The sequence below is a fragment of the Ptiloglossa arizonensis genome, chromosome 8 (genome assembly GCF_051014685.1).
Source record: "Ptiloglossa arizonensis isolate GNS036 chromosome 8, iyPtiAriz1_principal, whole genome shotgun sequence".
In the NCBI taxonomy this organism is placed as follows: domain Eukaryota; kingdom Metazoa; phylum Arthropoda; class Insecta; order Hymenoptera; family Colletidae; genus Ptiloglossa; species Ptiloglossa arizonensis.
In genome coordinates, this window is record NC_135055.1 from 5,611,355 (window position 1) to 5,635,128 (window position 23,774).

Genomic DNA, 23,774 nt, shown 5'->3' on the forward strand with positions numbered 1-23,774 from the left:
GAGTACTCGACTATTCGAATAAAATTCGAGTACTCGACTATTCGAATATAATTCGAGTACTGACTATTCGCATATAATTCGATTATTTGAATATTCGAATAAAATTCGAGTACTCGACTATTCGAATATAATTCGAATACTGACTATTCGCATATAATTCGATTATTTGAATATTCGAATAAAATTCGAGTACTCGACTATTCGAATATAATTCGAGTATTGACTATTCGCATATAATTCGATTATTTGACTATTTGAATATAATTCGAGTAGCCGATTACTCGAACGTAATTAGAGTACTCGACTATTCGAATATTAGGCGCGTAACGCGGTCTTCTGAACTAGCATTTGAATTGTGCGATTCAACAAGTAGTTCCAGTATTTACTAGTGCGTGTATAGAATTTTACCGCAAGTACAGGAACACTTTTCTATTCGATTAACAATATTCAAATACTGATATTCGAATCGTAAGATTCACGTAAGATTCAAATGATAATATTCAAGTACACGAGACTTGAATACTGGAACTCGAGCATTACTCGAATACTGATATTCGAATCAAATTACATTAGACAAGATACATGCCCACTACTCGCCATTCTCGTTCAATTATTCCTTCACGGAACGAAGAAACGAGAAAATTCTCGATACTCGAGCGAAAGTACCAGACTGTCCAATAGGGTCGAGAAAGGGGAGCAACGTTGATATCGTAATTGTGTCAAACGATTGTCCGGTTTCGTGTATAAATTGAGGGGTCTGTTCTCCGGTTTTGTTACCTGCCTATAAACCTTCCCGAAATGGGCGTTTTCTCGTGCGTGTTCCGGGGCTAATCTTTGCACGTCGTAACGCGTCGGTTTATCTCCGCGATACTTGTTTACATATCTGACGCGTAAAATGCTAATGGGGTGCGTGCTTCGAAGCCGTACGAGGGGAGACCGTGGTTCTGGAAATTTCTGTATTCACAGCCGGGTCCCGAAAGCCGTGTAATTTCGGGCGAAATTGCGGATAGGACGGTGCAGATTTCGGATAAACGCCCGGTTCCTCGAAGAATTTTGCAATTTTACTGCTAATGTATACGCCAGTGTACGCGATAGTGCACTCGGTTCCCGTTGAACGGTGTGAGAAATGTTTATAGTCGACATGGGTCGAAAAACTAATCGTGCTGGAGTTGCGAACGATTTTTGATTACTAACATCGATCACATATTATAAACAAACAGAATGGAATTATATCTAAAGCAATTTCCTCTTTCTCTCTTACTATGTCAATAAATTTGTTCATAACCTTGTTGAAATGTTTAATTCGTTGATCTTCGTAGAAAAATTTTTTACACAGATTTTATTTTATTCTTTTGTCACTCTTTTTGAGGTTAGATCAATAGCAGACATTTTTTCCCCTCGTCTTGTAATGATGAACTAGTTAACCTTCGTATTCATACTTTTTATTCATACCTTTTCCTTTTTCTTCTCTTATCGTACGCTACTTTATTCCTATTATACTCTTTTGAGATTAGGTCAATAATAGAATATAAATGTACCTTGCCTTTGTAACGTATACTTATCTTCAATACTATGCATTCCTTTCTTCCTCCACTCAATACGCGCTATTATTATTACAATATCATTGAAAACGATATTCTTCTCGACGATATTTGTATAACAAACGGAACATTTTGTTTCGCTGCCTTTTATTTAAAAAGGAAGGCCCTCATCGGATGTTACAGAAAATATTCGCATAGAATGCAGAGAGTATGTTGAATAACGAAAAGTGCAGTTGGAACGATTGTGGGGAACAGTTAATATGTATTATGTGTGTGTAGGTTATAAAATATGGAGCGGAGTATTGTTTATCTTCTACACAAAAATGTTTCATTTCTTTCGTTTTCCAATACTTTGCCACCGTGTGTTATAACCTGCACGCTTGTAATACACATTAGCTGTTCCTCACATTCGTTCAAACTGCACTTTTCGTTATTCAACATACTCTCGGCATTATACACGAATATTTCCTGTAACAACGGATGAGGACTTTTTTTTTCTAGCAGGTAGAAACGAAATGTTTTATTTATTATACAAATGCTGCTAATAAAAGTAAAACAGTTATCCAGGTAATAATATCGGTTTTTAACTCCAGCGATTACGGTACCACAGGCAGTAAAATAGTTTCTTATTTTTCCGAGTAAAATATGCCCATCAAGCGACTCGAGCAAAGTCGAGGATCATCAAAAGAATATTCAACTTTCTGTGATATTAAGATAAAGTATACCTGAAATAGCTTTCGTGAACATCAAAGGAAAAATATCGAAAGATCGATCAATTGTTTGCACGTCGAGTACCAAAGAAAATCTAAAGCCCTCACTACGTTTTACAGCCCATATTGTTTATATAATTCTCACTCACAGTATAGCGAGTAGTGTACACTTTATAAATCCTAAAGCCTCCATGTAATCTTAATTAAGACTGCTTCAAAAATCAGTGATCGGAGAATATAGAAATCTTGCGATAATTGAGATAAAATCGAATTTTGAGTGTTTTTAATTAACATTAAAATTTACATCTCGTGATATCTTCACGAGAGAACAACCAACACATTAGCGATATTTTCCTGATTAAAATGAGTCCAAACACGACCACAATCGCACTACTTTTAATCGCATCTTACTCGAATCAAAACCAAAATTTCGAAAATTTTCCAATTAGATATAATTAAAAATACTCCGATTGTAGTCGTGTTTGGACTCATTTTAATCGCAAGAATGCCACCAATTGATCGGTGTCGCTCTCACGACGGTAGAATAATAAGTATAAAAATATTAATTTTCGTTACTGGAGGGAATAAACTAGTGAGCTCAATTTCGTATCAGTTGTACAGAGATAACTGTGTTTAGCCAAATTTGTACTCACTTAATGACTTTCCGTTGACTAGTCATGCTGCAGTACCTCTGCACGAAGTTCTGCTGACAACCGAAGATGGACAAGCTCATGAACAGCTGACCCAACGTTGCCGACACAGTTGTCACTCGTAGTGTGGGATCCAGATCCATACTGAAAGCAAATATCGGGCCAATTAGTCGCGAGAATTTGGGACGATTTTCTTGAGAGTTCGCAACTGTTCTTCTTGAGGTGCCCCCGATACAGGAAGCACTCCGAAGAGAAAGGTGGCACCGCGTTATCCATTCACGAAGTTTCGAAGTAAATGTAGATCGAGGCTAATCTACAGGTACCTCATTCATTTCCGCGCCGTAAATCGGGGTTACTTTGTTCCTCCTCCTTTGTTCCCTCATACGAACGGTGTTTTGAATTGGAACGACGTGATGAATGTCAGGGTAATTTTATTACTACTGCCGCCTGGTTTTCCGTAGCTAAATGACGGAACGACTGGGTCGCCTTGAAGTGCAAAGTAACCCCGTTTACAGCACGGTATTCCTACATTTAAACTCAACTTACATCCCCCTATTCCACGGCGCAGGATAATCGAGTAATCAAGCGGAATAATGAAGTATTTGCTTTAACACGTCGACTAGCAAACCGATTTCGTTCAATTTTTATCGATCTCGATTTGTTCATAATTTATACTTTCGACCCAGCATATTTTTACGATCGAGAAATAGAATTTGATATATATGTGTGTTCAATTTAAAACCTTTTTATAACCATGAATATTATTTATGAACCACTGTATTATTTATTTCGTACTATTTATTACGTATATTTTCGTATTATTTATTACTAATACGTTAGTAAGTTTGGACGTGCTATCGTATTTATTATCTTTCAAGCTCAATTAGGTTAAGTTGTAGACCAACCATATTCGCTGACCCTTACCCTTTCACCTTGTTTGTACGGAATGCAATGTTCTTGAACTTTATCCAGTATCTTTTATAATACGGCGAATGAAATGGTTAAATAAAAAATAATTAAAATGAAAACTATATTTCCCTCCACTTAAATGTGCACAACATGGCAGTCAACGTATTGACGTATTTAAAAACACTAGAGGAATACGAAACACAGTAAATTCAATGCAATCGAATAACAAATACTTAGCAAGTACACGAAACGGAGTATTTGTATTCAATTTGAACGAAATGACCTCCAGCTTCGAATGGATCGATATTCGTGAACATCGAATCTCGGGTTTCGTAAGCTCGATTTGAATGTTTACACTTACTTGAAAAACTCCAATCGACCGCGCTCGTACGTCACGTTCAAAACTTTATCGGGACCGATATCAGTTGCTCCGCGAATGATTATCACCAACGAGACCATCATCATCGTCACACCTTGAATGACATCTGAGAGAATGGCTGCTTTGAGTCCCCCCTGAAAACGAGAAACGATAATTTTTTCCACTTATCCTCGATCTACTAAATAAACAATCGAAACATTTTCAACGTGTAACTGAATTGAAGTCGAGTCACTAAATTTATATCATTTATTTTCTAATCTCTTCTTTTGAGATTTCTTTGTAAGATTATTTCATACAATGCGGAAGTTTTTACTACCATTGGTGTTTACACTGCAATGTAACTACAATGTAATTTTTTACAAATGAAGTACTTCACAAATCATTTATAATTCAAATATCGATTTTCTATACATTATATGGAATATAATTGATTCTTATGAGGTATTTCAATTCGTGTATAATACGCAAAAAGAAAATAATAAAAACGTTCAAATATTTCAAAACTCTTGAGAAATTTTCGTGCATTTTGACAGAATTCACTTCTGTTGTCACTGTGTTTATAATACAATTTGATAGAAGGGAAAGCTCGATCGGAAAGTAATTTACAACGCACCTGATAGGATCAATCTAACAAAATCCTATTACAAGTAACTCGATCCTAATTGGATTACAGCGATTGATAACCACTCTCGATGACGCGCGTAAACACCGATTTGACGACGAATTAAAACATGACCTTGCCGCGACGCGCGCGAATTAATGGCGCCGCTTTCAGGCGTCGTGTTCCCCTACCCTCTCTTTACGAGAAACTTTACGATCACGCGTGTCGTGTTTACGATCCTTTCGGCCGGAAGTGTGCTTCGAACGGGCAAACAGCCTGCTCTCTCAAATTCTGAATAATTGATGCCCTGTAAATGTGGTGGACCTCGTGAGGACGATTTAAAAGTTTCAAACCCGAGAAAGCTTTCTCCGTCTCGTCACGGCGCGCGAAATTACAGCGTTAATCGGGTGCTATCGATTAGATTCTCCACTCTTCGATAAGAACTTGCAAAGAATGGAACACCGACTTACCCCTTTCATTTTAACGCGCATTTGCAGGATGATAGAAGACAGGGTCCCAGTCACAATGTGTACAATTTTAAGTGTATATACCCAATAATTATCGACATACAAATAATTAAGTTTATATGAAATTTATTCTATATGAAATAAATGTCTCAACTGTTACTCTCCGATTTTAACGCGCGTTTGCAGGATGATAGAAGACAGAGTCCTAATTACAATGTGTACAATTTTAAGCGTAGATACCCGATAATTATCGACATACAAATAATTAAGTTTATTCTATATGAAATAAATGTCTCAACTGTTACTCTCCGATTTTAACCCGCGTTTGCAGGATGATAGAAAACATGGTCCCAGTCACAATGTGTACAATTTTAAGTGTATATACCCGATAATTATCGACATACAAATAATTAAGTTTATTCTATATGAAATAAATGTCTCAACTGTTACTCTCCGATTTTAATGCGCGTTTGCAGGATGATAGAAGACATGGTCCCAGTCACAATGTGTACAATTTTAAGCGTAGATACCCGATAATTATCGACATACAAATAATTAAGTTTATATGAAATTTACTCTATATGAAATAAATGTCTCAACTGTTACTCTCCGATTTTAACGCACGTTTGATAGAAGACAAGATCCTAGTTACAATGTGTGCAATATTAAGTGTAGATACTCGATAATTGTCCAGATATAAATAATTAAATTTATATATATAACTTGCCCTATATGAAACAAATATCTTAACTGTTACTCTCCGATTTTAACACGCGTTTGCGGGATGATAAAAGACAGGATCCTAGTCACAATGTGTGCAATATTAAACGTAGATACCCGATAATTGTCGAGATGTAAATAATCGAGTTTCTATGAAAACGTGTTCCTGGAATACTGGTAAATATTTATTATCTCCGATGAAACCATTTTAATGTTTATTTCGCGCGACTTTGGAAAATGACAGTTCCAGTGTTTACACGTTTAATCTTTTTTAAATTTCTCACGTCACGAATTCGAAGCTTCACGAGTTTTCAAGCGTTCCATGGAACAGAGAGAAAAGATTTTCCGTCGTTTCGACGACACGCTACGAAAATTGTCGCGTGCGTCAACGTCTGGGACGCTCGTGGAACAAGTTTCCCGATGCAGACGATGCGATTCGATTTCCGCGAGGGAATATATCTTTTCAATGCCGTACGTACCATCACGGAGAAGATGACCGAGATCGTGGTGATCCCGATGATGCTGGCCCAGTATGGCAGCCCGATCACAGCCTTCAGAGCGACACACGGCGTGAATATCGTGACGGCCAAGTTCAGCAGGCTGCGTATCACGTAGGAGAAGCTCGCAAGACATCTGACTAGCTTCGACTTGAACCTGGGAAATTAGCATAATTACAAGAGGTCTGCTCCAACCGGACATAATCGTTAAGCGTGAAGATGATCTCAAGGCTCGCGCGGAATCGAAGCCCCATTCAATTTTCGAAAGTGCGACATTTTTTTAAATAACCCGAGTCAATTGCCTGTCTCAATTGAACACTGAGTACCGGTCATCTTAATCCATTGATACATGGGAATTCTTTTATTATTTTATTTCGAAAAGAAAGTAATAATACTCCGACGATCGATCTCGAATTCCTTTTGCACCTACATTTTCAAACGGGTGCAACTATTATTTTCAACAAAAAAGAAAATTAATATTTTACGCAAACAGTTGTGAATGGCCCTTCGAAATAAAAAAATTAAAAGAAAATATAGTTAAAATATTTAAAAAAAGGAAAGTATTTATACAGTGGTAAAAATACACAAAGCGCGAAATTACGTATTATTTTGTTAACTTGGAAAATTGGTTCTGATAAATGAGAATAATTACATAATTAGCCATATGTTGTAGCTTTATCGTATACCGATACTATTGTATCTACTAAGTGTCTGTATAATTTACTATTAACAATATACTTTATCTGTTCTGAGTGAGGCCCAAGGAGTCGAAAGATCGAAATAAATATTGTTCGAAAAATGTTAATCGAAAAATAAATATAAAAAAACTCATAAATCACTAAAGTTGGTAATAATTTAGAATGAAAATTAAGATGGACATATCCAATATGTGGACGAAATTCTTTTTGTTAATTTTTCCATTGCGACGCATCGGTACGAACCAATCTCCTCATCAGGGGGGGGGGGGGGTGCTGCGCAAACATAACGTCCCAACGCGAAGCTTGGCTCGATTTATGGCGGGTTTGGGTGGCGAACGGAAAATGGAAAACAGTTTCGATTTTCGAGAACCGAACCGTATCGACCAGCTCGAGCACCGTGTACGTGGCAAATGTAAATTTTTTCGTGAACCGCCACGTGTCGTCATTTCGATAGAAAAACATGTAGCGATGGTGGGGGGATTCCTTTCCTCGCGAAAGTTGATATTTCGTTCGGTATTCCGCTCTGGGAACGAACGATATTAGGATTTCCTTCGGCTCGAATTAGTTTCCGATATTTTGGAAATAGAAAATTATAAAGCTTGGGAAAAAAATCAAAGAATGAGAAGAAATTTTTATTTTAAGAGGAAATAAAATTTGTTACGTTTGTCCATTAATTTTTTTTCTTTTCTTTCGTACTGATATTAATCGGATTTTCGATGGATTTTAAAGACGGAAAGTTTGAAAGCAATTTGTGTGGTAAATTATGTCAGAGAATGCGAACTGTACCGTGTACTGTTTCATTAATTTGCATGTAATTATAGTATCGATCAAACTTCGTATAATATATTCAGATTGAAATAAGATAACAGACTCGACAGATGTGACTCTACATTACATTCTGTATTAACGACAAATGTTGTAGATTGCATCAGATCAGGGATTTGTGTTTTTTAAACATAACAAGATAAAATGAACGTTTCGAAATTATCGATAAATATTATTTAAAAAATTCTAGTGTCGTACAGTTATTAGGATTCAATGATAGCCAGAAACGAAAAATTGTGTTAAAGAAGATGGGTTCAGGTTCGGCCAAGCTTCACGCCATTAAAACGAGAAAAACAAAGAAAAAACCAATACTTATCAATTTTACTGGCAAATTATAATGAGACGTCGTCGCGACGCGTGATCAAAGAGTAGGTACACCTGTTAGACGTTCTACTTTCTTTTTCTACGAGAATTTATTTTTCGCGCCACGAAGTCGATACGTTCAGGATGACAGATTATAAAATATTATATAACTTTGGAAAATTATTTTTAAAAATGTGTTACGCGATTTTATGAAATGTTTATCTACCGTTTAAAGGTATGTATATTCAATTTTATTGAAATATTCCTGACTCGTGTAAAAAACACGATCAATTACTTAGAACGTTTAAAAGAAATCGTATCGTTAAACATAGGGAAATTATTTTATCTTTATTTTACGATTACACTTGCAAGTTGAATATTGAACTGTTTGCGAGTTGCTCGCAACGTTTATACGGATAACATACTTCAAGTAAAATTTAGCAAATTTGTAGCTCAGAATATACACTGTTGAATAACGAATAAATATTGCATAAAATATACATTTGTGTGTAAAAAAAAAAATTCAAAGACTACTTTATTTTTCAGTCCAGCCAATCTGACGTAACTCCTTAACACGTTGACTGTCATGTCATGCATATATGCATGAAACTAATGTTTCGGCTACTGTGACGTCATATTGTAGACATACTATTAAAATACGAATAAGTAGAAATCATAGCCTCCATAGATACTTTTTGTCAAATTGATCAAACTAAACCATATTATGTAACTAGTGAAGCTTACATACAACTTATTAAAGATTTCCATGTGTATTATAGTACAATGTCCTTATCTTAACAAGTACTTGTATTTTGTTTGATTTCAAGAAATATTTTTTATTTCATTTTATAAGTAACTTGCCAACTAAGTAATGACAATTCCTTCGTCTATATATTTCTTAATACGAGTTTCAACACAATTTCAAAGTCTTTCTTTCTATAAATATTGTAATAATACTTTTAAATTTGTATCGATTATTTTTACCGATAGAAACCTAAACGTCGTGGTCTTTAATAAATTATTCACGGACTTGACTAATTATCCAATATGGTTTAAATATAGTACAAACGATTTCTTTAACTTTGATCAATCTAGTGATCAAAGTAGAGCTACTGGTCTAAAAGTGCTCAGTCACCTTAGAAGTCTCTAAGTATTTTTATCTACGTAAGTTGTATTCGAGGAAAATATTAAGATATAGGCAAAAAAACATTAATGAGTCATAAATTAATGATGTATAGTACTTTCATGTTTCTTTCCTGCTACCGAAGTGATTTACACACGTTTGCTTCGCAAAAGTCGATCGGTTTATTTTCAGAAATTCGTTTATTGCACATTTCAATTAATGAGTTATCTTGATAAAATTCAATAAAATTCGAGGAATTGTGTACGCGCAATATGAATTTTTCTTTACGTTAGTTTTTGACTGAAAAATATTAATCATCCTGCTTAGACTGATTTTAGCGACTGACAGAACACTAAGTAAGAAGCAGTGATGAACGTCATATAATTTCAACTTGTTAAATTATGTTTATGTATGCTCACATTCGGTCAGAAGTTCGCCAGTTAAATACGCAAAGACTTATGAAATTACCTGATATAATAACACAAGTCGTCGTTGGTTATACAAATCGTGAATTTTATTATTCTTTTCGAACGAATAATTTATTTAAACATTAAATTTACGCATTCGGTCATTTTCAGTAAAATAAAATATCTTTTGTCTTAAATACAATATAAATAATAGATACATAAAGACAAATTATACTGCGTTTTGCTCTGCTAAATATGACGTTAAAATTTCTTTCCTTTTTGGAATGATATTTGACTAATTTCTACTATGGTATATTTTTTGATTTTTTTTTTTAATGTTTTATGTTCCATATGTGCCTCGTTTTCCATTACTTACCTCGTAGAAAATATACTATATTTCACTAATTGGAAGAGCATCAAAATTCTGGTCAAAACTGTTAAATTTACTGTTTAAATATTTCGTTTGTTCAAAAACGATATTGAATTTTACGGCTTAAATAATTAACGAAGAGACGTATTCATTTTTCACCCGAGCAATTTATGTGTGAAAATTTGTTCAGTCAACGTGTTGGAGCGTCTAGATTAGATCAAAAACGAGGATGAACGGCAAATTTGCTCTCGCTACTAGCACACGGTAGTATTCAAAATATAGTTTATTTCTTCGTAAACTTTTCGATTCGAAAAAAGAGTTAATTTTAACCAAAAATCCAACAAAAATATATCTGCAAAAATAACTTTTCAACAGGATACAAATTCACATCTAATAAAAAAAACGAGCGTATAAAGTTACATAAGACCGAAGTAAACCACCTGTAAAGCTCGCTAAATAAAATTACACAAACGAAACGACATATCGAAAAATCTTTTCCAAAAGAAATTACATACTATTGATACGTAATATTACCGTATTAAATTGCACATTAAGCGTGCGAAACACACTTCTGCTTAATTCGTTCGAAATTAAAATCTCCATTTCCCCGACGTATTTTCTCGGTAAAAAAATTTCACGAACAAAGACTCTAAATGTTTCCCCGTTCGATACAATCGATAATACACGAAAAGAAACATTTTCATTAGACGTTTGAGAAACAATTACAGTCGTATTTTTCTTCCTCAATTTCCGCTCCAAACGAGGGGAAGAAAAATACGTTTGTAATTCTTCAGCGTTAAAATTACACATCCGTCATTTTATTTTCCCCCAAGCGAAAAAAGTGCCAAAAATTCCCCGTTTCGAAAACCCCACGTCGAAATCTACCAGCGTATTCGAACAAGACTGGAATATTTTCTCGTGTCTCGAACGCATGCCCAACCCCCCTCCCTGATTATCCTAGCGTCGACAACCCCCGAAACAAGCTAAAGGACCAACGTTATTTCCACTAGATAATTACCTCATGTCTAGGTACTGATAGACGGACGTAATGCCAAGGCTGTAGTAAACAGGAACGAAGACGAAGCACACGATGGGGTACGCGAGTACCATGCCGTATATGGTCTCCCACATGGCGCTGCCCCTGTAGTAGAGCTCCGATGGATAACCCAGGAACGACCTTACCCCTAGTGTGCCTCTAGCGATGGAGAGCATCATCGCCCCCATGGACACAGTTCCGGTGGCGAACACATAGTCGGCCTTGGTGGTCTCCTTGCGCGTGCCTCGCAGCTTCCCCCATAGGGGGATGACGAACGAGACGATGATGCATCCGACGAACACCAGGTAGTCCGTCACCATGGACGACGCTTTAATCGTCATCCTGGACTCTCCCGAGGTGCCGTAACCGTCTGGTCCCTTCTGTCCTTCGTGGTACCGAGAAAACGGAGGGTGTCGATGTTAATTAGAGGTGGCGACGCGAAAGAGTTCGCGATTCTGAAGCCAACCACCCCCTTGGAGAGAGAGAGATATCTGGCTGGAGAGTCGGCGGTTCACGCGGGATCGAGAGATCGTCGATCACGTACAGAGCTTTTCTTTTGCGCACGCGCACGTTTCCGCTCTCGTGCGGGACTGGTTGACTGGTTACGCAATTTTCGCGGCCCTCTCGATACGATCGATGCGACGCGATCGGCGCGACGGCACGGGTACTGACTAACGCCGACCGTTAACCACTTCACGTTATTATGCTCTAGACTCGAAGCGAGACGGGACGATCACCGCGGCGTGAGTGACAAGGACACCGTGCGCTGACTATCTTCCGTGAACGGCACGATGTGGTGGGGGTAGGGGACACCAGGGGTGAGAGTGGTAGGGACTAGAACCGAGAAGAACGCGCCCGGTGTCGAGCTTTTCCTTATCTACTATCGCGCTATTGTTTATCGCCGCTCCGTTGCGGTCGTCGCGGTTATTCGCGCGCGGACGCCCGTAGCATCTCCACGGTACGGAGCGACGATTTCGTTGCGGGTTCTCGCCAACTCACGAACGGATTCGAACGATCAACCGTGATTTCTTTGCAATAATAAACGCGAGGCTGTGGAGCGTTCCTTTTTATTTACGATAGAGAAGAGACTAGATGGAGTTCTTTTTTTTTTACTTATGATAGAGTAAAGAGACCAGATGGAGTTCTTTTTTTTCTATGGTAGAGAGAAGACTAGATGGAGTCTTTCTTCTTTACTTATGATGGAGTAGAGAGACTAGATGGAGTTCTTTTTTTTATTTACGGTAGAGGAGAGACTAGATGAAGTTCTTTTCTTTTACTTATGATAGAGTAAAGAAACTACATGGAGTTCTTTTTTTTACTTATGGTAGAGAAGAGACTAGATGGAGTTCTTCTCTTTTATTTATAATAGAGAAAAGACTAGACGCAGTTCTTTTTTTTTCTTATGGTAGAGAAGTGACTAGATGGAGTTCTTTTTTTTATTTATAGTAGAGAAAACACTAGATGGAGTTCTTCTTTTTTACGTATGATAGAGTAAAAGACTAGATGGAGTTCTTTTCTTTTACTTATGATAGAGTAAAGAGACTAGATGGAGTTCTTTTTTTTACTTATGGTAGAGAAGAGACTAGATGGAGTTCTTTTTTTTTTCTTATGGTAGAGAAGTGACTCGATGGAGTTCTTTTTTTTATTTATAGTAGAGAAAAGACTAGATGGAGTTCTTTTTTTTACTTATGGTAGAAAAGAAACCACATGGAGTTCTCCTTTTTTATTTATGGTAGAGAAGAGACTAGATCGGGTGCCTTTCTTTTAATTTATGATAGAGCGGAGGAGATACCAAGGGGGGGGGGGGGGGGGTGGAAAATGATTTCTTAAAATTAGTCAATCTACCGGATAGCCTTTTTTACGTCCTTTCTGGGAGACTTCTTTCTCAGAAGTTTTCTTCTAGAAAAAAAAACTGGAAGACCAGTGTGTCCATAGCCTCGTTAATTACTCGCGGATAATCTAAGTTGAGAATTTCCAAAATTTGTTGTACAGCAATGGAGGCTCGAAGCCAAGAGATGAAATTCTTTTATCGAAATTAGTCAATATGCCTAATAATTTAAGTTTCTGTACAGTGAACAATCGTTTATAATCTTCTCTTTCGAATTTATTCCTTCGATATAATTACCGTGAGTCACATGTTTAACATTCAACAACAAGCAAACCTCGTTGACAGTTTACAGGCATTATAAATTACGTACAACGATATTTAAATTTTAAAGCCGATTGACGTTGATATGTTAATTTCCCTTCTTAACTATATATTTCTGTCGAGTGCTTGTTTTCTCCCTAGATAATTGTTTATAATATACATTTCCTGTTCATCGAACAGCCCTCTCCCTCGTTTACCTCCCACACTTTATTCCTATCTATAAAATTGAATTAAGGTGTAGAAACATTCATAAAAAATTCTCAACAAATTTTTCACTTTTTCTCAAAACGTAAGTATTTATAAAGTATTTCTAAGAATACTGTTAAAAGAAAATTATAAAATCACTAAAATGGTTTCTTCTCTGTCATTGATTATTTCGATGATAAAATGATCGACACGATCGAACGATACCAGTGCAATAAACTTTCCAAGATTAATCCATCGAATTCGGATTTGAGTCAGCGACCCAGGGCTGAAATCCTTCGGGCTCGTCCCCCACCCCTTTTGTTTCGTCACGGGTCATTTCCGAAATTCGGCCAGGCAGGCGATTACCGTCCAAGGGGGAACAAGGGGGAGGGGTGTTCGAAAATTTTCCACTCCACTGTTGCTGTCCTCAACGATATACCTGCATGCACGCACGTGCATCCTCCAACTCGGCCCTCCTCGTTTCCGCAGTTACAATGCGAAATCAATTGCGGCTATTTACCTTGCTACGTTTCACCCATTTCGCTCGGCTGATTGACCGAACGAGTGTTTGGAAACCGTTGCCCCGTCGAACAGTGGATATTTCGTACGCGAAACGAAGAATTTCCGCGAATCTATAATGTAGACTTTATAGTAGACACGCGCGTAACAGCACGGGCTGCGTTTCCCGATAAACATTGGATAATATTTGAGAATCTTTTATCAGAGGGAATTAGTCGACGTATCGGTTTGAAATTCTGTAGGTACGTTTAATCGTACGTGTTTGGAAAATCTGGGAGAATCTTTTCATATGGAAACGATCGATTTTGGTGAAGTTATGTAACGTTGCACAAGAGGATCGACAAAATATTTGCCTTCACGGAGAATGCGATAACTGTGGCTTTGGTTATCAGAAAAGAAAAAATGAAACAGATTCTTAATCCGTATAAGTACGGCTATTTGTCGCGCGAAGAGAACGAAGAGCATCGATAATTAAAAAATTACAACGCTTTGAAAGGGAAAATTTGATTTCGAATTTTCTTTTTAATGGTAAAAATATAATTGGAGATAACTAGTTGATTTTCATTGTGAACGATCGAACGATCGAGTTTGAAAAATATTGTTCCGAAAACATGAACGGTGTTCGAATATGTTAGGGAGTTTGTTTAGGAGTATTTAGAATTTGTCAATTTTACGATGTTCATCGTGACACGTTTAGATTATAATTTTGAGGCTTGGAACCTTAAGGAAATTTGGAAACTGTTGATTTTGTTTCGACTGAGAATTTTAGACAAACTCCTTGAATCTGCAGAGACGACTCGTCGCTTATTTCCCGAACTTCGATAAGCGAGAACAGCTGTTTTCATTTTTGCGAGAAGTTTCTCGCTGTTGGAGATAAGTCGAGGGTACAGTTATCGGAGGAAGCTGAATTTTTGGAGAGTTGAGAATACTTTTGCATCTCGGTTCATCTGTTTAGCGTCTTAACGAGGCAGAGGGTATTATCGCAGATAGAGAACTGGGTCACTGTGCGATATATTTGTTGGTGTAACTGTTTACGGTAATCTTAGAATTTTTACATCAGCGATCAATAATCTCGTATCTTTGTACGAGAAACTGTGTTTACGAATGAATTTTTGTTACGAAAAAAACAAATGTTACGATAATGAAAATTTTTGATAACGAGAGATTATGTTTTCTGGAATTTCAAGGTCGCCATAATTTGTTTAAATACGCGGTATCTTGGAAGGTAATTTGAAGGTTAATGCATATCTGGAAGTACTGCGTTGTCAGTTAACATGTCGAGCTATCAAAATATATTATCTCGTTTGAAAAATTGCTGATGACCTTGAAATTTTTGAAGTCTGACCTTGAGGAAACAAGGTAATGTGCATTTGAAAAAAAACAACAATTTCTTTCTTAGACATTGTTTTGCACATTGGAATAATGCGTGCATGTAAATTTAATTTATATCAATGAATATTAAACAGAATGCTGACTTCATTCGCTATGTGAATTTCTTAGGAGAAGTGCACAAATGATGATGAACGACCGTTCGTAAGAAAATCGTGTTTGTATGCAATAAAGTATAAGCATAATTATTATTACACAGATGAAAATTTCGAAGAACGAATAAAGGATAAAACAATTTGTATTTGTTACTAGTTGAGTATAGATTAAAATTTTAATTATAGAATAAAATTACAATTTGTTTAATTGAATGTCCGTCACGTTATAAATTTTGTTCATTCGTCTTCTATCGTTCGAATAAAATTTTGTTCACATTTAACCCCTACTATCGTCTGACACTTAAAAAAACAATTACCGCACTTAATACGAAAAATTGATTCCTAAGAATTTTACAAAATTCCAGAAACATTAAAAAATTCCCACTCCCGAGAAATATAATATTTAAACAGTTGATTCATTCCACGAATGAATTTTTGCGCATCACTCTATGTAAATTAACCCATTAATAACTAAATACTTTTCCCTGTCAAAAATTGATGTTTACTGTCTGCAAAAATTGCATAACATTCGAATGAAATTGAAGGAAATAAATTTCGCGTAAAAAATCGTTTCGAGTACGACACCGGTACATAGTGCGTTTGAAAAAAGAAGAAAAAAAGGGCCGATATATGCAAAAAGGCATAATTTTCTTTCAACAGTTTCTCGTAACTCGTCCTCCACCCCCTGCGACGCAGATACGACGATCCCCAAGACGTGACGAATTATGCAAACATCGATACCGTAACTGGATTCATCTGCTCCAGTTCAGCTGATACATCGGCCTCATAAATAGCGCGGCAAATATCGCCAGTGGCACGTGACACGCGAACCACTTGTTTTCTGCGTGCCTATCGAAACTCGTTTAGCATGGTAATTAATTCTCAGTCGCTGAACGTCGGATGAATCATCGAGAAAGACATCGTTTCGAGCGATCACGAGAAACGCCTGGAGCTTTCCCCCCATGGAAGATGAGAAGGATCAGGACCTAACTCCAAGCCTGCAATTTTTCCACGGAAACTCGACCATCGTCTTTGAAAATCGTTGGACCAAAACCTTGAAACTTCTATGGAGCTCGAAGAGAAAGGCTTTAATTTTTTCGTCTTGATCTCAGCCGTTGGTCGGTGTTCACGTGAAATCACAGGGAATGAAACGAGCCGCTTGTGCGGAGAAGACGCAGGCACGGTGAAAACGCATGGCGCCTGAAGTCAATTTCCTTCGTTCGTTGTCGGGTATCAAGAGCTCGAGATTCACCCACAGAGGAACTGGACGCCTGCCTTATACTTAGCGACCATCAACGCGACGCCGACGCGTGGAAATTACCTTGAAAAACACTAATTCGCGACCGTCTGGCCCGTGCTACTGTTCGCGCGCCGAGAGTGTGCGTCTGAACGGTCCACCAATCGTATTCGTCGAGACACGTTACCGATTGTTTCATTTATACAAGGTTATGTACTACGAAGAAGTACTTGGAAATGATCTACATTGTTCTCAACTTAGAAGAACTTGCTCTTCCGATTAGTTTACGTTATATGTACTGAAGGCAGGTCTGAAGAATGCATCTGACCGGGATTCACGATGCTAGAGAAAATTTGTACTGTAGAGAAGTATTTGGAAACACTTCATATTCTTTTTGGCATCGGTACTCACTCTCCTGATGAGTTTGCGCTATATGTACTGAAGGCAGGTCTGAAGAATGCATCTGACCGGGATTCACGATGCTAGAGAAAATTTGTACCGTAGAGAACTATTTGGAAACACTTCATATTCTTTTTGGCATCGGTACTCACTCTCCTGATGAGTTTGCGCTATATGTACTGAAGGCAGGTCTGAAGAATGCATCTGACTGGGATTCACGATGCTAGAGAAAATTTGTACCGTAGAGAAGTATTTGGAAACACTTCATATTCTTTTTGTCATCGGTACTCACTCTCCTGATGAGTTTGCGCTATATGTACTGAAGGCAGGTCTGAAGAATGCATCTGACCGGGATTCACGATGCTAGAGAAAATTTGTACTGTAGAGAAGTATTTGGAAACACTTCATATTCTTTTTGGCATCGGTACTCACTCTCCTGATGAGTTTACGTTATATGTACTGAAGGCAGGTCTGAAGAATGCATCTGACCGGGATTCACGATGCTAGAGAAAATTTGTACTGTAGAGAAGTATTTGGAAACACTTCATATTCTTTTTGGCATCGGTACTCACTCTCCTGATGAGTTTGCGCTATATGTACTGAAGGCAGGTCTGAAGAATGCATCTGACCGGGATTTACGATGCTAGAGAAAATTTATACCGTAGAGAAGTATTTCTGTATCGTTCCAATTTTAGTATATGTGCTGCTGAAACAGGTACAAGTATTTGGAAACACTCCATATTCATTTTGGCATCAGTACTCACTTTTCTGGCATATAGTTTACGCTATATGTAGTGAAAGCACGTGTGAAGAATGGCTCTAAATGAGTTGCATGACGCTGAGAAAATCCTTCTTCGCGTCTTTAAATTATATTTTCGTACAATTCTTCGATAAGAAATCTATTTCATAAATATCCTGATCGAATTTGAGATCACCGAATCTGTACTACACCCAACGCATTCTTTCGGAGCGCGAACAATACACTGACTTCATACAGAGTGCCTAGTAACATACGTAACATACTTTAATGATAGATTGGAGATACAAGAGCAATAAAAAAAAAGTTCCCACAAAAGTGTGCCTTGTTTGATCTCAATCTCAAAGCTATAACAACCTCTAGTAATGTACAGGTATGTATAATACCTCTATAAAAGTGCTTAAAATTTTATCACTCTCTAATTCAACATATACAACAAAATAGTCCAACAGTACACGACAATAGTTCAATAGAAACACCTGGGCTGGTTCAGTTTCTGATCAAGAATTACCGGATTCCAAAAATCAATCGATATATTGCCTCCATTGGAAGGCAAATCAAAATATATCTACATACAATTCCACCGAAAGAAAAAAATCGACGACCTTGGAATGGCCACGACGCGTTCACTGATCAAAAAATGACGCGTCCTCGAAACTGGACAACTCTTGTACCGATTTTTCCATTTTGAAAAAATTGAAGGAGTTGCTCGGATCGGCCGTTTCGAGTGGCTCACCTTGTATAAACGCGTGAACGAAAAAAGCTCGCTCGCCGTGAGACAAAAAACTTCGCAGACCGATTCGCGGCAAAGTGGCGCGCTATCGGAGCGAGCGCGAAGTTTCTGGTCCCTTGTCTCCGTGTCAAATGTAAGAGGCGTGGAACAAAGGGTGCAAGAAAAATTTTACACGAGGGAGGTGTCGAAGGGCGAAAGGGGGCGAGGTAGGAAGAGATAAATGTCCGCAAAGGAGGGAAGGCCATCGTCTCATTGTTCCAAAGTGCACGTCACAATGAGCATGAGCCTCCGGTCGCATTTACCAGCGCCGCGGTTGGTCGTCTCATTGGCTGCTTCCTCGCTAAAAACGTCGCCACCCATGTGAATCTTTCGTCAACGTACCGCATTGTACGACTCGCATTGTTTCTGGCCGCGCCAAGTAACGTGCGGTTGAAACAAGAGACTGAAGTAAGAGATGAGAAAAGTAGAATGGCTGATGCGCGATAATTCTGATGTCATTTTTCTTAGGTTACTTTGCAGACAAACCGATTTCTACAAACCTGTCTAAGAACTCCTTCAAGCTTCCGAGAGTAATGAACGACGACTTAGAAAACGAATAATCTTGAACCGAGATAGCATTCTCGTTTGGGTTGCTTTATCTCGAAATTGATTTGATACATCCTCTGGCAAGTTTAAGATGTGTTCGAAGTTTCTAGCAAGAGGTATGTCAATATTGTTCGTTCGTGAGAAGAAGACTAAGAAGACTGAACTACTGGTCTACTAGGATCCTATACCATTATTGTTACTGTTGGTCGAGGACGCGACGAAGATCGACAGGCAATAGCAACAATGATGGGGGAATTGACTATGAACTAGAGTGGGCATGTAGACACTCGTGAACTTTCTTCTTGCAAACGGTATACGTACCGAACCTTACCGATTTTAATGAAATTTGACATGAGTCTATGTACACGACAATCATAACCGTTATTATAGTTGTAAATAACCAGCCAGTTAGGAAAAGAATATGTGTAAAGCTTTGAAAAACCGCTTAGTCAGATATAATTGAGTACTGAACCAACAATTAACTGTGACGTAGAGGCAAGATTATGCTTATAGAATACGTACGACATTCTCCTTCTAGGAATACAGTATAATCAAAGAACAAGTTTGTTTTAAAAATGATTCGAGAATATAATTGTGATTTGTGTAACCGATAGTTACATCGTCGTACCTTGAAACCACTCGTACCAAGAAGTTATTTATTCGCTCGCAGGAACTCTAGATCATAAACGTCCCGAGAAGTTAAATCGATGAATTGACTTTAAGAAAATTATAAATAACGGACAGACGAACTGCAAGTGAGATCCGGAGTGTTAGAAAATTTTGAAATCTACTTCATTACTTCACTTTTTTCATTTGTCAACTGTACATCATTTTTCCAATTTCCTACAATTCCTACAATTCTATATTCGTTGACACTTTCACAGATTCCCAATCTGCTTTATTTTAACGATTTTCTACCAATTTCGATCGTTCCTTATATTCCCAATTTCACAAAATTCTTTTTTCTTTTTTTTTAGGAAGAGTACTATGATTTTTTTACCCCACGAAAGTCATTTTCGAGAGGGAGGTTCAAAGGTACGCAAACGGCGAGGCTCGTATGGAATGCGCGCGCATCAGGATTAGATCAAAAGCAATTTGCTCGAGCGTGCAAATCGCAACGAAATGTTCTCAGAGCCGCCCTGTCGGAACTCGACCAGCTCATCGGACTTCACCGGCCACCAAGTCGAGCGAAACGTTTCCCGACGACTATCGGCGTGTATCGGCGCTAGTAGCGTATTCGTGCGATCTTTGATCGTGGTGGCGTAAAAACGCCGGAACGCTGGAAATGCATCGCGTTTGCGAAACTCCTTGGATTATTTCAAATTTGCCCGCAAGAATCGCACGAAACTGTTTTCTCCCGAATAGAAAATGGAAAGTGTAAATTTCGAAGATTTTCTCCATTTTCTTACCATCTCCCTGCATCTCCTAGATATCCTACTTTTCTACAATCTTCATGATTTCTTAACGATTTATGTTCCTCTTCGCTTTCCTAATTTTTGAAAATGTTCAATCCTTCCTAAATCACCCGATTCCACGAGTATCCTACAATTTCCAAATTTTCCTAACTTTCATATTTTTACTTATTTCCCTAATTTTCCCATATGTCTTATCTTCATGAAACCCAATAATTTGGAAATTTTTAAAGATCGTAGTACATTGCTTGTCACATTCGAACCAAAAATAAAGAACGTATTTCTAACAAGCATGGAAAAATTCTTTTTTCAGTAAGAATATTATCATAACGGTAGTTGTAAATATTTATAACAGTAACGAAAACTCATATACTGTTCAAAAATTGTTTCTTGAACTCTCTTATAAAAAATAATAAATAAAAGACATAATTATTCTAGGTCTAAATAATAAAAAAAAGACATAATTATTCTAGGTCTAAATAATAAAAAAAAGACATAATTATTCTACCGACTGTTACAAATAGACGATCGCCAACCAAGCCATACGTATGTTTATTTCATTATTTTGAGGTTAGATTTTATAATTCGTTCAGACATGAAATTAGGACGATTATTGTTCTCGAATGGAGCCCAATATCGACACATTGAACTGATTCACTATTTTCAGGTTAGATCTTGACACTTTTTCGTTACTTGTTTCCTTTTAAATCAGCACATTCCGCTTCTAGCTCCAAAATAGTTACACAATGTTCCGTAATCATTTTCCATTCAATCACGAAGAGAATATAAATTAATAATCACCCGAGATTCTCAATTTCCCAAATGTCTCCGATCATCGAGAATCCCGAGCTTCTTTGACGGCGTTAGATTCTTCGAACGAGTCTATTACTTGGATAGGAGGATGAGTACGTCTTCCGAGAAATAGTAAGAAAACAACAAACACGAAGATTAATTCGACGACGCTGATGCACCGATGGCGCCCATACCTTTCCCTCCCATTCTTTTTAATTATCCCCCTCCACTTTTCCCGAACGTCCTCGAGCAAAAACGATAGGTCCCGAGGAGGTAGACGCCAGGAAGCACGCGGCGTGATGAAAAGAGAGAGCTCGAGCACGTGACCGCTGTCTCTTTCGCATCACGTGATATACTGAAAACTATACGATTCACGGACAGAGAGTGGGAGAGAGAGAGAGAGAGAGAAAAAGAGATCGTCCAATTTATCATCGGCGATAAAACGTGCTTGGAGTACAAATTTGTTGTTGTTTTCCCGTCACCGTTAAAATATTCCAGATTTCCGTTCGGATTACCGACTAATAGGATTATTTGGACGGGATCGTTAGCGGGGTAACTTTCCACTATTCTTATCACAAGTGTCAGGGGCCATGGGTGAACAGACCGGAAGATTACGCGCGCGTACCGTGTTCATTCGGCAAATATTGGCTCAGTTGGCCACCGATTAAGACCCATTAAGAACCACGGATGACGAGACACATTTCTCACGGAACGTTCGTTCCGTTGAAAATGATCGATCGCGATATCGTGTCTTTCCAGACCCAAGAATCACGGCTTCGATCCGCGTTTTAATCTTCCAGAACATCGAGACGCTTTTAGCGTTCATTATGTATAGAATATCTCGAAATATGGATAAATATAGAAATAAGATGTAAATGGATTATGCTCGGTAAGAGGCTCAGCTGTGAGTACTGTTACAAAATCTAACCTCTAAATATCACGCGTGCTTTAGGAGATAAGACAAATTTATGTATGCGACGTGTATACAGTCTCAACGATTGTGTATACAACTTCCCAATCTTTGAATTCGCTTAACATTTTCTCCCGAGTGTCGTTAGGTTTACCAAACTATCTGGGCTCACAATGTGTACATTATACTAATCGTGTAACAATTTAGACAAAATTTCTAGATTATGTCCATAGACTATGTTGTATCAGGTATTGTCTTTAGTCTGGAAGGTAAATTTCAAATGTCAACATGTTTTAAGATTCCTCAGGGAGGTTATAAATTGAAAGAACAATTCGAGATACGTATATTCGTATTTTCATAAAGGAAAGTATTGTAATTGAGAAAGATTTCGAAACATTTTGCTTATTGAAAGATACGAAAAAGAATTTCTCCTGAATCTGAGAATGTACTGTGCCGAGCTATAAAGAATGCATCTGACTTTCGTCCATAAGTTGCGTTCCTATGATAGCAATGCAATTAATCGATAATATGCATACATGTGAACAGTGAAAGAACCTTCCACCAAATTCTTTTATCACTAAATCTGAATTTCATTCAGAAGCATTCTCTTCAAATCTGCACAGTACATATATATGAAAGTTTTTTTAATTACAATCCTACCCTTAAAGAAAAAAGAATTTTCCTTTGGATGTTTAATTTTGAGTATTGTTGTTCCCGAGCAAGGTACGTTATCGAAGTTTTGGACTATTCTAGTAATACGAAATTATATCTTGAAATTCCATTGAACGTGAATTTTAGACTAGTATTATTCTCGTACGAAAGCGTATTATCAAAAACTTTTAATATGAAATATCGACTGTTATTTCTCTCGAGTAAACCGAATTATCGAAGCTTCGGATTATTTCATTATTTTGAGGTTAGATTTTATCATTCGTTTGGATATGAAATTTGAACAATTATTGTTCTCGAACAAAGTGCATTATCGACACATTGGACTGGTTCCCTATTTTGAGGTTAGATCTTTTTGCTTACTTGCATCGCAAAGTGTCGTTTCTGAAACTTTGGACTGTTTCACTGTTTCGAGGTTAGAAATTTCTTTGGATATTACGACACATACTTTCCAAACGCTGGACTATTTATTTTGAGTTTGGATTGCGAAACGGGATCTATTACTATTATAAGCTGTGGGTGTAAAAGACCCCAGGGACTGCGCAAACGTTCATTTCCACTCGGTCCACGCTGACGTGCCCGCGAGCACGTGTTTCGGGTTCACGGAAGCCGGTCGATCACGAGAACGGTAGTCACAAGACAAACAATTGGCGGGCCGCAAATTTAATCGATGACTCCGCTGCCCGTTTCGACGCGCCTGGATGTT

General features: G+C 37.7%; 1 protein-coding gene across 7 annotated transcripts in view; it reads right to left on the reverse strand.

Moving 5' to 3' along the window:
- The window catches only part of LOC143150551 (sodium-coupled monocarboxylate transporter 1), an 86,774-nt gene that overhangs the window by 10,277 nt on the left and 52,723 nt on the right, over positions 1 to 23,774 (reverse strand). For 3 of the 7 annotated variants that reach the window (XM_076318919.1, XM_076318918.1, XM_076318917.1), the window contains exons 3-6: positions 11,219 to 11,621; positions 6,457 to 6,631; positions 4,172 to 4,323; positions 2,905 to 3,045 (exon numbers count right to left, since the gene is read on the reverse strand). In XM_076318919.1, the coding sequence (XP_076175034.1) occupies positions 2,905 to 3,045; positions 4,172 to 4,323; positions 6,457 to 6,631; positions 11,219 to 11,621 (871 nt within the window). Of the gene's footprint in view, positions 1 to 2,904; positions 3,046 to 4,171; positions 4,324 to 6,456; positions 6,632 to 11,218; positions 11,622 to 11,780; positions 11,929 to 23,774 lie in introns of those variants that run through there. The other 4 variants (XM_076318921.1, XM_076318922.1, XM_076318923.1 and 1 more) reach the window with 3 other exon arrangements.